Source organism: Pundamilia nyererei, unplaced genomic scaffold (genome assembly GCF_000239375.1).
Source record: "Pundamilia nyererei isolate P.nyererei 1_Seehausen unplaced genomic scaffold, PunNye1.0 scaffold00020, whole genome shotgun sequence".
Classification (NCBI taxonomy): Eukaryota; Metazoa; Chordata; class Actinopteri; order Cichliformes; family Cichlidae; genus Pundamilia; species Pundamilia nyererei.
Genome location: NW_005187421.1, coordinates 2,203,428 through 2,218,056, shown reverse-complemented (window position 1 = coordinate 2,218,056; position 14,629 = coordinate 2,203,428). Strand labels below are relative to the sequence as shown.

The 14,629-nt window shown below is 38.5% G+C and overlaps 1 protein-coding gene across 1 annotated transcript in view; it reads right to left on the bottom strand.

Moving 5' to 3' along the window:
• Positions 1 to 7,345, bottom strand: part of rxfp1 (relaxin family peptide receptor 1) — a 72,465-nt gene extending 65,120 nt beyond the window's left edge. The window contains exons 1-2 of the mRNA XM_005726593.1: positions 7,028 to 7,345; positions 1,021 to 1,158 (exon numbers count right to left, since the gene is read on the bottom strand). Of these exons, the coding sequence (XP_005726650.1) occupies positions 1,021 to 1,158; positions 7,028 to 7,070 (181 nt within the window). The 5' untranslated portion in view covers positions 7,071 to 7,345. The remainder of the gene's footprint in view (positions 1 to 1,020; positions 1,159 to 7,027) is intronic.
• Between the last annotated feature and the right edge of the window lie 7,284 nt (positions 7,346 to 14,629).

Sequence of the window (14,629 nt, the reverse complement as noted above, 5' to 3'; positions counted from 1 at the left end):
GGGGGAACTGCACCCAGACCCAGGTGGTGTTACCCTTTTCCCTGCGGTGGGGAGAGGCAGACCGCCCCGACTCCGCAGCAGTAGGGAGGCCCCACACTCCAGACCGCAGTCGGACGGCCAACTCCTTCTAGCCGCCCCGCTCCAGCAGGCCGCAGAGAACGGGGGTGAGAGAAGACTCCAAACCTCCCTCCACCCGCTCATTGTAGTGTTGATGCATGTGTGTTCTAAGGTGCAATTAAAACCCAGGAGGGCATGGAGCTACCTGTGTATATATAATTTCAAGGTTAATAAAGAAAAAATGGACAGAGGAGGAAATCAATGGGTGAGGCAAATGAGAAACACACTTAAAAATATATACATTGGAGGAGTTTGGTTAGTTATCATCGTAATTTAATTTGTCGAACTGCTTTATAGTTCAAACTTATAATGCTTAAGAGCTACTATGACAGCTGTGCATAAAATGCAAATGATTTAGTGTTATGAATAATGATTATTTCTGAGCAAAATTCTTCATTCCTACTGTATCCTGACACCCATCAGCTGTATTTATAGTCCTTATGCCACGAGCCAGCTCTGAACCTTTGCTTCTGGGTCCAGGTCGGGTTGAGTTCAGTACTGAGTTTTACCAGTGCAGGACTCGAAGGTACATCATAGATGTAAATTAACATATTTTAAAAAACAGCAGCCAGCATGCATATTAATACCACTGCCCATGCCACCAGCAGGTGACAAGGAAAGCTAAGTTTGTACATTTACAAATCACAGCTTGCATCAGCAAGGTTCTCTAATACAGTAGCAGTGGTTATTACTCAAAAGCAAGGGTGTTTGTATGTATGAGTGTGTGTGTTTATAGCATCTACACCAGTAATTTATCACATGAACCAATAAACCAGGAAAATCTCAAACACTGTGTATGTGTCAGCCATTACCTAAGGGCTTTCTGGAGCTGGTATTTTGAAGATGTATGCATCAGGGCATATGAGTTTATTAACAAGTGTTCAAGTAGAAACAATGACTCACCACAGTTCTCCTCATCTGCTTGATTTCCACAGTCATCGATACCGTTGCAGTGCATGAGCTGAGGGAGACAAAAGGTCAGGTTCCCACAGGGGAAATATCCTAGTGGGCAAGTCCTCCTCTCCTCTGTCATATTGAGTGCTGTAAACAAAGCAGAAAAGCAATATGATTGAATAGAAAGTTTCTGATACTCTATTTTATTCCTGTCAAATGTGTCAGTAAAATGTAACATCTATCAACCTCATCTTGATATTTTTGTGAGCTCCTGAACATCCAAGCTGCTGTTCTTTCTGCAACCCATAACGAGCTGCTGTACTTCATTAAGCAATCTTAAATAACTGATGTACTTCAGAGACAGAACAAAATATATTACCTGGTGCCTGCATCAAATGTAAAATGGGCTTTATGAAACAAGGACGTCTTCTCTATTCTTTCATTCGCACTCTAACTATTAAAATTGCATACTGAGTCTGCCTTTGGTTCAAAAAACAGTATGTGGGCCCAACTTTAGGTTATACATTAAACCCAGTGTTGGGGAGTAATGGAATACATGTACCGCTGTTACGTATTTAAAATACAAAATATGAGTAACTGTATTCCGTTACAGTTACCGTTTAAAAAGGTGGTATTTAGAATACAGTTACTTTGTTGAAATAAACGGATTACACGGCGGTATTTCCCTGTTTCATATTGTGGCGGGTCAGGACTGTTTGAGTTTTGTTTGACAGCTATCTTCTGTTGTTCCAGGCGGCAGCGTTATGGTTGCCATGGTTACAGGGTGACGCTCTCTCTCTCTCTGCGTGTTTCCTGGGTGAGAGAGCGCCTTTTTGTTGTTGTTGTGCTAAGCTAATAGGCAGAATGCTACCGGTATAGCTCTAAAGAATGTAGCATCATAGGCAGTGTAGTCCGTGCTGCAGGGAGAATGGACTGCCATACCCGTTATGTGTATTCTGTAATGGAATACATTTTAAAAGTAACCTTCCCAACACTGATTAAACCTATACTGGCATTCCTGGACTGACAATTATAATCACAATCTACTCCTTTTCTTCAATCCTTTCTCTTGCCCTTAGCGCAAACTGTTAAAGTAAAGTAAATGCAGGTGCTTTATTTGGTATTATATAATGTGTTTGTGTGTGTTCTTTAAATAATATTTTGGGATAATAAACAATGCCTCATGTTGTCAGACCTGCTCCTGACTTGAAACATTGCACCTTTGAGGTATCAAACAAGTTGAACAGCTGAAGGTGGAAACTAATCAAATGGTTTCACTCATGGCATGCTGCACATGCCCGTATTTCTGATTATGTTTACAATAAAGTCCCCTCACACTTTATTTTCTGTGAAAAAAACAAAACCATATCAGCTTCACATCTTGAAACCTGATGGCATGAAATTAGATTCTGTCGAGTAAAAGTCACTGAATTTTATACATCAAGCTGGACAGTTTCATTATGCTGAAAATGCTGGGAAATCATTTTAATCTCTTTTTTATTTTGATAACATCTGGTGTGCCCAACATTTCTGCCTCCTTTTTGTTTTTCCTGAAAGGAACTAATACAACACCGGTGCGCTAATACCAGGCAGGGTTAGCAGCACCTGCAATCATAAAATAAACATATGCCCTTAATATTTAAAACAGTTAAAATCATCATATTACTCTCTAACACTATCAGTCTTTTCTTGATTCTTCCTAAATCACCATGTTAGTGATGGATTATGAACAATATATTAAAATTTAGCTTTCAAAACCCAGGGGGGTTTAATCTGTAGTTCAGTTCAATTACAGTTCAATCTGTAATTTAAATCAGTTTGGGAATACTAACATAGATCTCACACATCAGTAGTTACTCACTGCAGCACAATAAGATGGCATGCTGGCAGTGTTTAAAGTCTAATACATAAATAAGAATAACCCAAATCTCCGATGTTTGGCTTCTTGCTTTTTCCCTCCTCAAAGAATGAAAATTAAAGCAATTCTTAGACGTTAGCTTTTGCCTGTAGATGCTGGTGCTGTCACTTAACCTAACTGCCAACAGTCTTAAATAGGTGGTGTAGAAAATATGAGTGGCTGTAATTTTAAATGAACTTTTCAAAAGAAGTGCATTTACACAAATTTGACAATGAGCATGAGCCACTCATCAAAAATGTATCAGCATGTTTTATTTTTAAGCTCAAGTAAAAGGCAATTATATCAGATATTTAGTTGCTGCTGAACTTGTAAAGCAGAGTAGCAAAGGCAGTTTATTTAATTCATTGGATTCAATTGAATCCACTGTTCCAGAATTGAATAAACAGTTTTGTAGTTATCACTTTTAGTCTTTTAACCTAGGTTTCTAGAAGCCTTCTGAGACACTTGTGCAGGGAAGGGTTTATATTTTCATTTAATTTGAGCTCATCATCTGTGACAGCTGATTTTCTCCTTGCTCATCATGAGTTTATTTCCTCTGCGACGGCAGAATATGTCACATAAGCATCTGCATCAGGTTAAACTAGGGTGATCAAACACATTCATTTCTGGTTAACTCTAAAAGACTCGCTATAGACAGACAGGAAGACTTGCTAGCCTTGCAGCATAAAGGCTGCAAAGTAAACGATTAAATTCTCCTTTGAAAACCAGCATCTGAACACATAACCCCTAATCCCCTAATGTCTAATGACTTCTACTTTATTCAAACATAGCACACAATCTCTCTTTAACAGTGGAGAGCTATAAAGTATGACAGTATCACACACTGTAATAATATATATTAGATTAGATTTTTTTAAAATAGAAAATAAAATACAATCAAAATATATAGCACAACATAAGTTTTCTGATAACTTGCAGGGAATATTCCTTTAGAAATCACATGGAGGAATGCTTCTGTTGCATTACCATTTAAGATTATTTACTGACTAAACTTTTCACACTTTATCCCTAAATGTTTCTAGCTATTAGCCAATGGAATTGTATACGTGAAGCCAAATGTTCAGCTCACATTGCTGGATATTAAATGGTCTTGTCTCTGCCAAACCCCTATTGCAAGCTCTGTTGACACCCCTTAACCAGACTATTTACTGTAGCGAAAACATGTCCTTGCCTTGTTTTGTGTGCAACACGCAAGAAAAAGAAACTTCAGCTGATAGTGTCTGGACGTGATCGTTGTGCCTCTGCCAGTGCCCGATGTTCATAATAACTGAACAGAGAATTAAATATTCTGAACGTACTTGGCTGCCGATGATATATGAATTCCTTGGTGATAACTTGTCTGGTTAAAAGTGACATCCACAAATAACAGCCACAACAAGCCATTTCAGAACTTTACATTTTCAGTTTACTTCCTCAGTAAGCTGAAAATTAAAAAAAAGTACCAAGTAATTAGCAAACTGTAATATTTAGCTAGATAAAAGCTTTTCACATGGTTAATTCTTTATAAAGGTCTAGAGCCATTATAAATACCAATAAATATGACAGTTATTTGTTTTTTTGTTGTTTTACTTTAATTATAACTTGATTTGAGAATCAGTTGCTTACTTTCCTAGGACACATATAAGGTTTCTCTACATTCACTTACTTATATTCTTAGTTAACATGAACTAATCAATGATCCCATTAATCACTCTTCAGGACTGGACATTTCAGTGATTGTACTACACAGTATAAGAATAATAAAGCATATCACAAATAACAGTGAAAATTATTCTATTATTAATTGTACACTCTTATATCAGCTCGTTTCATCAGTTGTTTGTCTAACATTGTTTATTTGTAATATTTGCACGTAACCGTTCAGTTACAATATGCTGTTCCTCAATATTTAGACTGACACAAGTACATTCACTTAGATGAGTGTGCAATTTGTATTACAGATAAGCTGCTCATCTAAAAAAGTGTGATATTTACACTTTGAGCATAAACCCTTCAGGCGGATAATTGCTGTTAGGGTTACAGCATAATGAAGAAAAAATGGAGGAAATAACTCTTTAATATGCATATGCATATTCCCCAAAATTTAATGGGAAGTTTCACTACTTTCCTAACTAACTATCCCTGACTTTTCAGCTGGCATCAAAGACCAGCTGCAAATATTCAACATTTATGCAAATGGATGTCTTATATGTTTACTTATATGTTGTATATATGTCATATGAAATAATAGTGCATTTAATAACAAGTTCAAACATGGACTCAAGTGAAAGAAATGTGAGAAAATTCATTAAATATGCTCTAAAATTGATCTGCAACTACTCAGACAGCTCTTATACTATATTGACTGTCTCTGGGATTGTTTCAACATGCTGCAGCCCCACAAAAGCTGATAAGGAAAGAGGTAAGCACACTGACAAAAACTCAGAGAAGATGGTTTGCCACAGATGTGGTCCAACAGTTTCTACTGACTGATTGTGAATTATGGTTCCAAAGAGCTTGGTGGCAATGCTCTGTGAGATTCTGGGATAAAGCCAATCAGCTGTTTGACTGTGACAACATACGAACTATGCTCTTAATGGGCTGTTTTCTGATGCAACAGATCTATTTTTCACAATACAGCACACAGTATAGACATTTTGTCTTCCAGTGCATGGTTGTATCTAGAATCTAATCAAAGAAAATGCAGCTCATTTCTTCCATGACTAGTTTTAGCGTAAAGTTCAGAGGTGATTCAAATGCAGACACAAGAAAACAGGATGGAGACAAAGCTGGCATTAATTAATGTAATCAATTCTACACACCAAAAGGCACTGTAGAGTGAGCACCATACTCAAAATGAAGTCTAACTAATAACTTGGAAGGATCAAAAAGGAAAACAAAGCCTTGGGGAGTCACACAGAGACAGAACCACTGGGGCGGAAGGGAAACAGACAAGTCTGCAACTGACAAAGGATGCACAGGGCTAAATACACAGAGAGCTAATTGAACGCAGGTGAAATTAATGAGTGTGGACAGAGGATCACAAATGAGGCAAAAATCAACAGAAAACGCAGAAAGTTATCAAAATCAAACAAGAAGTCATTGCAAAGAAACCTTAAGAGAGACAAAGGGAACCAAAGACAGCAGTCATGGGGGGGAAAGGAATGAAAATTATCCCAAAGAAAATCCTGGGACAGGTTATCACTGCCCTGCTGTCATTAGTTTATAAGCTGTATGACAGTCTTAAAAGCTTCTTCTCAAACAACACGTCTGTCTCAAACCTACAGCTGAACATGGAGTGGTGTGTGATCAGTCCAAATAATGCACTAAATAGGTTTAAAATATCAGGGAGATATTAATATCCCAAACATTTTCTTGGCCGGTGCCTTCATTTTGCAGTGGCTCCGCTTGGACTACACTCAGCGACAACAACTGGCAGACTTAACTCGGTGTTCCCTTTAGGTTTCCCCCTGCTCTAAACCTTACAAGATCCCACACAAGTAGCAGAGAGTTACCGATACAGTAGTGGATGCACTGCTGTTTTATTAGATTATGAATGCTTTAGATTAAGAAAAGCGAAGATAATTCCAAAAAAATCGAACAAATGGCAAATTCTCTGCAGTCCAATAAATGTAATAAACATGCAAAACAAACATCCTCAGACCCACATGCATAATAACATGAAATGGGACTAAAGACATTAACTGGGCATGTTTATTGATTACAATTACGTCCACATTTAGATAAGCTTAAATTGTATAATATTGGAGGTGGTTATTAGTGGGTGGAATAGCCATTGCACCGAAAACGATTTTAAATACGACCAATTCAAGCTATCGTGAAAGCAACATAATTATCCTGCTACATCTTCTGTCATGCATTCGATAGAAACCCTGGAAATCACTATTCTCTCTCCCTCTCTACCCTTTTTGTTGTCCGTGCTTATGTGAAAGATATTTACTTGGATTTACCCGGCGGCTACTTCTTAAAAAACATTATTAGAAAATATGTTCCCTTTAAAATTGGTGTGAAAAACAATAGATTTTGGAACACTTGAAAAAAGATAACTTATCTACAACCAGCCCATATTTTCGTGATGAAAGAAGTTGTTAAACTTACCCCACACTCCGTAAGCGAATACCACAGCTATATAAAATTGCATCGTGGCGCTTTGGTTTTTTCTTTTTTCTTTTTTCTTTTGCTGAATATCGCGCGGTTGAAGTAGTAAGAGAACAACGCAATGGTCGTCTACTCGTGCAAACTGGGAATCTGTGCGTAAAAATGTCACCAAAAGTTTGCCCTTGCGTTCCTGTTACGTAATAAACGCGTGGACCGAGGTACTGTCAAACGCGTGCGGTGCAGATGCAGCTAGAGAAGAACCCGTTGCCACTTCGCAAAGTCGACTAGGTCTGCAGCCATCTCCACTAGCAGAGGGGTCTAAAGAATCAGTTGCCATCTTCTGACGCACAAGCCGCAGCAGTACAGGTGCAGCGCGCAGAGGGCGCTCGCAGGAGAAAAGGGGGTGGGGGTGCAGTCTGGGTCTCTGAATAGGAGTCCAAAAGCAATAATCCGTTTCGCTGATCAAATTTGTAATCAGTAGGTGTTTGTACTGAGCGCTAAACTTTAATTGTGCAGCACAGCACCCTGCAGAGTCTACAAAAGCCTCAATGACAATTCATGTGTTAGTAGGATCAGAGGAGTGTATGTGAGATCACTGGAAAAAACGTCTGAGTGTGGGATAGCGCACACGATTTTCCCCGAATCACCCCCCCACACACACACACACATCAAACATTTTCCTGTATTATAGAAATAAAAAAAGAAGAAAAAAAGTTGGTATGTTTGGACCAGGAGAAAGAATTAGAATTTGTTTTGTCTCTAACCGGCAATTAGAGACAAAACAAATATCTGAAATATCAGATTTAATTATTAGCTTTAACGCCGTTCGTCACACAATAACAACAACTCATCAGCTTGCTTGTAAGTTGAAGTATACTTTTAGTAGTGCTTGTTAAAGCCAGTGTAAAAGATGTACAAGATATTATATGTAGGGTAGATTTACATATTAATGTCTGTGTGTTTTAACAAGTCAATATAAATTATGTATGAATGAATAAGAACCTGCGAATATTATCACTGCAGGCTGCATTTTGTCTTTCACCGCATGCTTCACTCTTTTGCTTTAAAAGGTAGTGACTTGCTGTTCCGATTCATTCTCACTTTAGTGTTATTTCAAGACACAGCTGCTATTTTCATCTAATAAACTCCCCAATGAACCAACTGTATGCTGCTTGCCTGGTGCCTGATGGCAAACAGACACTCGTGAATGTAACGGATCAGCTGTTAAAGAGTCTTAGTTTTATGCATTTTGTGAGACCAAAGCCTGAGCTAAAAGAAATCCTGGACTTACTTGTAGTCAGAAGTCATCATGGGCATGACTGTAATGGTAATTTTGGGCTTACTTTTTACTGACTTTTCTAATAATTATTCCATGTACCAGTAACTGCTTTTTTACTGGTTTCTTTGTTCTTCGGAATGATTGCACAGTGTACATCTTCAGTGGCTTAAAAAAACGGATTGGAACAAGGGTTGGGTGCACCGGTTTTAATTTATTTTGCATTTTCTTTCATGCAAACAGGGTCAAAATACAAGCTAATATAGATTTTTTTTAAAAAGAATTTCTTTTTCCTTTTGCTGAATATCACAGAGCTGAAGTTGCCCCTGTGGGCAGTTGCCCCTGTGGGGTCCTTCAAAACTCGCGTCCTCTACCAGAGGCCTCTCAACTTAAGGTTCTGGTGCATTATGAGAACACAGACACACTGAGGGCTGCGCAGAACAAGGTGATCCAGTCCCAACGGGCAAAAGCTCACTGAAAGTCCTGTTCCTAGGACTCCGCTCTTCTAGACGGAGATCTCCAATGTTGTTCCTGAGATCCACTGGAGTCACTCGCCTAGCTTGGGAGTCACTGCATCTAGTGCTCCGATTACCACTGGGACCACTGTTACCTTCATCCTCCACATCTTCTCGAGCTCTTCTCTGAGCCCTTGGAACTTCACAAGCTTCTTGTGTTTCTTCTTCCTGTTGTTGCTGTCATTTGGTATCGCTACGCCTATCACTACAGCCATCTTCTTCTGTTCTTCTACCACCACTTTGTGCAGTTGGTTATCCACCGCTAATTTGTCCATCTGTATCTGGAGCTCCCCCAGGATCTTAGTTCAGCCATTCTCCACCACCCCATCTCCTATTTTGACCTCTGGACCTCCAGGCCATATTCGGCACAGATTTTTCTGTATGCTGGCCACTTGGTTAAGGCGTGCTAGATGTTAGGCCTGCTAGCATCTTGCACCCTGCTGTTATGTGCTGGATTGCCCCAGGGACATCTGTACACAGCCTGCACCTGGGGTCTTGCCTGGTGTGATAGATCCGAGCCTCGATGGATCGTCTGCTCAGAGCTTGTTCCTGTGCTGACTCTGTGCTATCTATTTTTCTTTTGTCCATTCACTGGAAGGACTCTGGATGTCAGCCACTTCCTTTGTCTGCTGGTGGTACATACTGCGCCGTGGCCTGTCTTTCCATGATGGTTGCTCCTTTTCCTCCTCTTTCTTGGGTTTCTGCTGTCTGAGGTGAGCACATGGTTGTTTGGAGCCTCCTTTGTATGGGAGCTGTCACTTCTGGGGATCCTTGGGGATCAGGACAGTCCAGCCTTCAGTTAGCCATTCCGGGTGTCCCTCATTAAATAGCAGCTGGTTCATCTGTGCTGCCAGATGCTCGCCAAATGCATTTAGCCAGTAGGTGTGAGCCATGTCAGGGCCTGGTGACAATTCTTCATACTGGAGACACTTTGTTGGATGTCTACTGCTGTGATGGTTACTGGGTCCTGTTCAGTAAGGTTGCTGTGGTCTGTTCTTAGATCAACTATGAAGCCACTGAGCATTACCTTTGAGTTGTGTCCTTCTCCCATATGCTCTTCCAGTGTTGCTCAATCTCCAGCCATGGTGGCGCTATACTCATATTATTCTCCTGCCACTCAGAGTACACCTTGGATGGGTCGGTGGATGGGTCTCCAAGGCCCTAACCCTAACAGCTCATATAGTGCCGAATCACAACAATAGTTGCCTCAAGGCAGGACTGTCCAGCCTTTAGTGTAGGGTCTACAGAGACCCTACAAAGACCCTTCAATAAAACAAAGAAAACAGAGAACCCCCCCCCAAATTATATCACCCCTTATGCAGTCTGGCAGCAGTGAGAAGGAAAAACTCCCTTTAAACAGGAAGAAAGCTTTAGCAGAACCAGGCTCAGGGAGGAGTGGACAGCTGGCGCGGCTGTTTGGGGGTGAGTAGATGAAGACAGGACTGTAACAGGCTTCAAAATTGACACTTTCAAGCTTGACTGAAATTTGTAGTTTTCCACATGAACAAGCCAATAAAAAAAATTAGAGAAAGATTTTATGGTCAGAAGAGACAATTGAGCTACTTGGCCACAATAATAAGGTGTATGCTTGGTTGAGTTTTTCTAACCTAAGAACACTGTACACACTGTCAAGTATGTGGTGGTAGCATCATGGTCTGGGGCTGCTTTGGTGCCAGTGGTGCTGTCACTGATTTACACAAAGTGGATAGAATGATGAAGAAGGAATACCTCCAAGTTTTTCAACTTCACCTGAAATCAACAGCTAGGTAGTTGAAATGTGGACATATTTGGGTGTTGCAACAAGACAATTATCAAAACTGCTTTATCTGAATGGACAAGACAAGGTTAACCTTGTGCTTCTAGAATGGCCTTCTAGCCAAAGTCCTGACCTCAACCCTATTGAAAATTTGTGGACAGCGCTTAAAATCTGGGTCCATGCCAGGAAACCAACCAATATAAATAAATCTACCAATTCTACCAGAAGGACTAGTCAAATATACAGCCAGAATCATATCCAAAGCTTGTTGACCTACCTGTGGTCAAGGTGTAACTTGCTAATTTAACCAAATATCAGTGGGTATTTATATATAAACCTGAGCCTACATATATACATTTGAACTGTGTGGATTAGAGAAACTTTCAAAATCAAACTTGTGCACTTCATTTATTTGTTTAAATCATTAAAGAGCTACGCAGCACAGTCATTACACACTGGCAAAAGGAAAGTTCAAATACATCTTTAAAAGCCCCAAATTATCATGACATTCAAGTCCATGATGAGTGCATGACCGCAATGGTATACTTCACACAACCAGAAACATGACTCAAAATAGGTGATATTGTTGCACTGTGTTTGTTAGAAGCATTGTTGCTGTCCCTAAGTTGTTAAATAAACCTATTATAGTTACTTTAATTGATCCAAAGGCTGACATTGATTGTTACATCTCTACTCAGAAACATAATTAAAAAGAAAGGCAGCACCATTCACGATTAAGCAATCATTGCTGCTGTTTGGGGGGAAAAAGACAGAAGAAGCCACCTACTAACTCTAACCAGCCCTGACCTCAGTAAGAAGTCTTCATCAAACAGGAAAAATAAAGAATAAACAATATTTGCTATGGTGTACTGGAATTGCTGAGCATTACTGTACTTCTAAAAACAGGAGGGTGAATTCTTTTAAAGATTTTTTTTAAAATTGAGGTTGTTAACCTCCTAGGACCTGTCGTCCACATATGTGGACATCCCATTTTGGGTTATTTAGACCAAAATACTCAATTTTGCTCTACATGGGCCTGATATCCACTTACGAGGACATTATACTGCTGCTGTTCTATCAAAACTTTAAACGAATATCCTCATATGTGGCTCTTATTGTTCTTAAAAACAAAAATAAGGTAAAAAAAATCTGGTAATTCTTTGTTTTTACATTCATCGGGCCCCAATATGCCAAGATATCAAAGAGAAATTAAAAATGCATGTCGTGGAAGAGTTTGGGTCTTAGGAGGTTAAAGAAAATACCACAACACTTAGCATTGACAGCATTAAATATCTTTGTTTTTAACCGTGTTGTGGTTTCTAACAAGCCTCAGACTGTAAGATCAGATACAAACAAGCGCTGTGGGTGCTTGGCAAGCTGCAGCATTATGTAATATTTTGGCAGTCAATGAATTACTTACATTACACCACTGACGGCTTCCTCAAGGAACTCATCTTCATATCTTTTCGCTGTTCTTTGAAAAGGAAATTGCATATTTATTTTTATGCTTTGCTAGTATGCAAATTTCCCCTTAGTTGCTTTTTGTGGGTGCATGATAAGCCCTGATTTTACATATTTAGATTTAGGGGGATTAAGGGAGGCATGTATACTTTCTCACAGATGGGAAGTCACTATTTCCCACTGAGTGTTAACTTAATTAGAATTAATTTTAGACTTGAAGAGCAGTGTTTTAGCAACCCAGGGAAGTTTCTATTCTATTATCAAACCTGAATTCTAGCATGTTCATAGCTGATGTAATGCGCTTGATTTTAATTACAGGTATAAAGAAAAAGCATTAGAACAGGTTGTGGACCTGTGCTATCATGTATTGATTTGGTGGAATGTTTATAAAAAATAGACACTGTGTCAATTTTAAAGAGGTAAAGGTCGGATAGATATCTGAAAATCACCATGAGATTTTAAATCAGAATGCTGTTCGTTTGATAGTGCATTAAAAACTGAAACCTCAGTTCTTTAAAACGCTCTACAGTGTGACTTTCCTTTATTGTAAAAGTTAATTAATATATATAAATATATGTTAAATATATATAAATATATGGAAAATATTAATATGATTCCATAATATGTATAAAATGAGTTTGGACCCTAATGCCTATTAAAAGATAAATAGTTATTATAGAGCACAAGTACTGTATCACAAAAATGACCTTAAAACTTTATCTGTGAAACTTGAATGTCTTTTTTCACCGAGAAGATTTCTGGCACACTGAAATTGTCATTCTTGCTATGAAAGAAATTACTGAAGTTGTTATCTTCTACACTTCTACAGAACAAAGAAGTGTTCGTCAGGCTGAAAATTGAATTACTAATTTCAATGAGAAGGAAGAGATCATTTTCAAAACCCAGCGGGCTGATTAGATAAAGCTGTGTGGTGTCAGTATAGCTAATAAATGATAGATGCCATGTTATTCTTTTTCCTGGATAAAAACACTGAAGTATGAAAGAAATCCAGTGACACATAAAAAATGTGAGATTTAAAATAATTTTAAGAGCTGAGCGAGCAGCAGCTTTGTTTTGTGTTAGAGGTTGGCCTTATGTGACCTGCACTTTGCGGCGCTTGTTGGTATTAGCGTTGTCTCTTCTTTCCAATTCTGTTGTTAATTCTTGTCATGAATATTACTCACACTAAAACTGTCATCACAAGATAGCAAGGTTGTCTGAATATACTTATTAATTTGTTTGGTAGAACTTGGGAGAAGACGCTATTAAAAATCCCCAAAACAAAACAAATCAACTAAAGTATTGAACTTTAAATGAACGCATTTTTTTGTGTATATTTACTTAAGTTCCTTGTCTTTTGTTATCTTTGTTTAAACTGTAGTACTCCCTGCTCTTGGAAATTCAGAAACAGTAGTAGCTTAGAGTTTCTCCATTTTACAGCATAAACATGCAGTATCCAGTTTTGGTATACAGAAGAAACACATGCAGTACGACACTAACACAGTCATAAAAGGAGTTGTGCTGCAGCTCTGGCTCTTTTGTCAGGACAGCTGTTTATGTAAACTGAAATACTTTATCTCTCACCACATTCAACCATGATGTGGTCAAGACTACTATCAGTCTATAAGTATGAGTGTTCTTGATGAGTTAAAGAACCAGCCAAGAAAGTGATGAAAAAATTATATCTATTGTTATAATGACAGACACTAAAGCAGGTTCATACAAAAATAACTTATTTACCCCTTCATAACAAACATGCAATGGCTTTCTTTTCATAATTTTACACCATAAAACAGGACCTCTTAAACATGTGTGTGGTGGTCCCTTTTGCGGAATTTTTCATGCTGTTATCTGCTACAGAAAATGGACTACTTTGTGGTTAGTCATCGCATCTAGGAAGTCTGAGTTTGTCATGAAGAGTATTGTGAGGAGGGCCCAAATGTAGGACATAAAGAAACATGGCATAAAATAATTACTTGACTACCAAAAAACCCCCACCAAACAAAACATGGTGCTATCAACATGGTATCTTATGCTAAACACAGAGAATAGCTGGGAGGCTGTTATGTTTTGTGTTTCAAATGTTGTGTTATAGGCGAAATATAGATTCTCTGCTGGGGGACTATGTTTTCTGTGCAACCTATTTACCATACCTTACTAAACCAACTGAATTAAGCACAAACTAAGTGCAGAAAATATAGTTATGTTGTCATAATTGGTTCTAACCTATTGTTAAGTCTGCAGCGCTAAACCTGCAGCTACCAGAACACAGAACATTCACCAAGAATATCTATTTTATCTTTTTGCAGCATTAATATCAGAATTTTAGCATCAACATCATCATCATCACTATGTGGTAACATCTCTGATTAGATTAGATTAGATTGCACTCACAGGGATCATTTTGTGTGCAAGAATTTAAATGACATGTGAAATGTCCCTTTTTAACAGTGGTTAAAAAAGAAAGTTGATAATAACCTTTGGGTATATCAAAGCCAGTTATGACACAGAAAGCTGTATTGAACTTATTTTGTGGTATACACTTCCCAGGAGTCCAAAAAAGCAAGTGAATCATATGAAATCATATGAAAAAA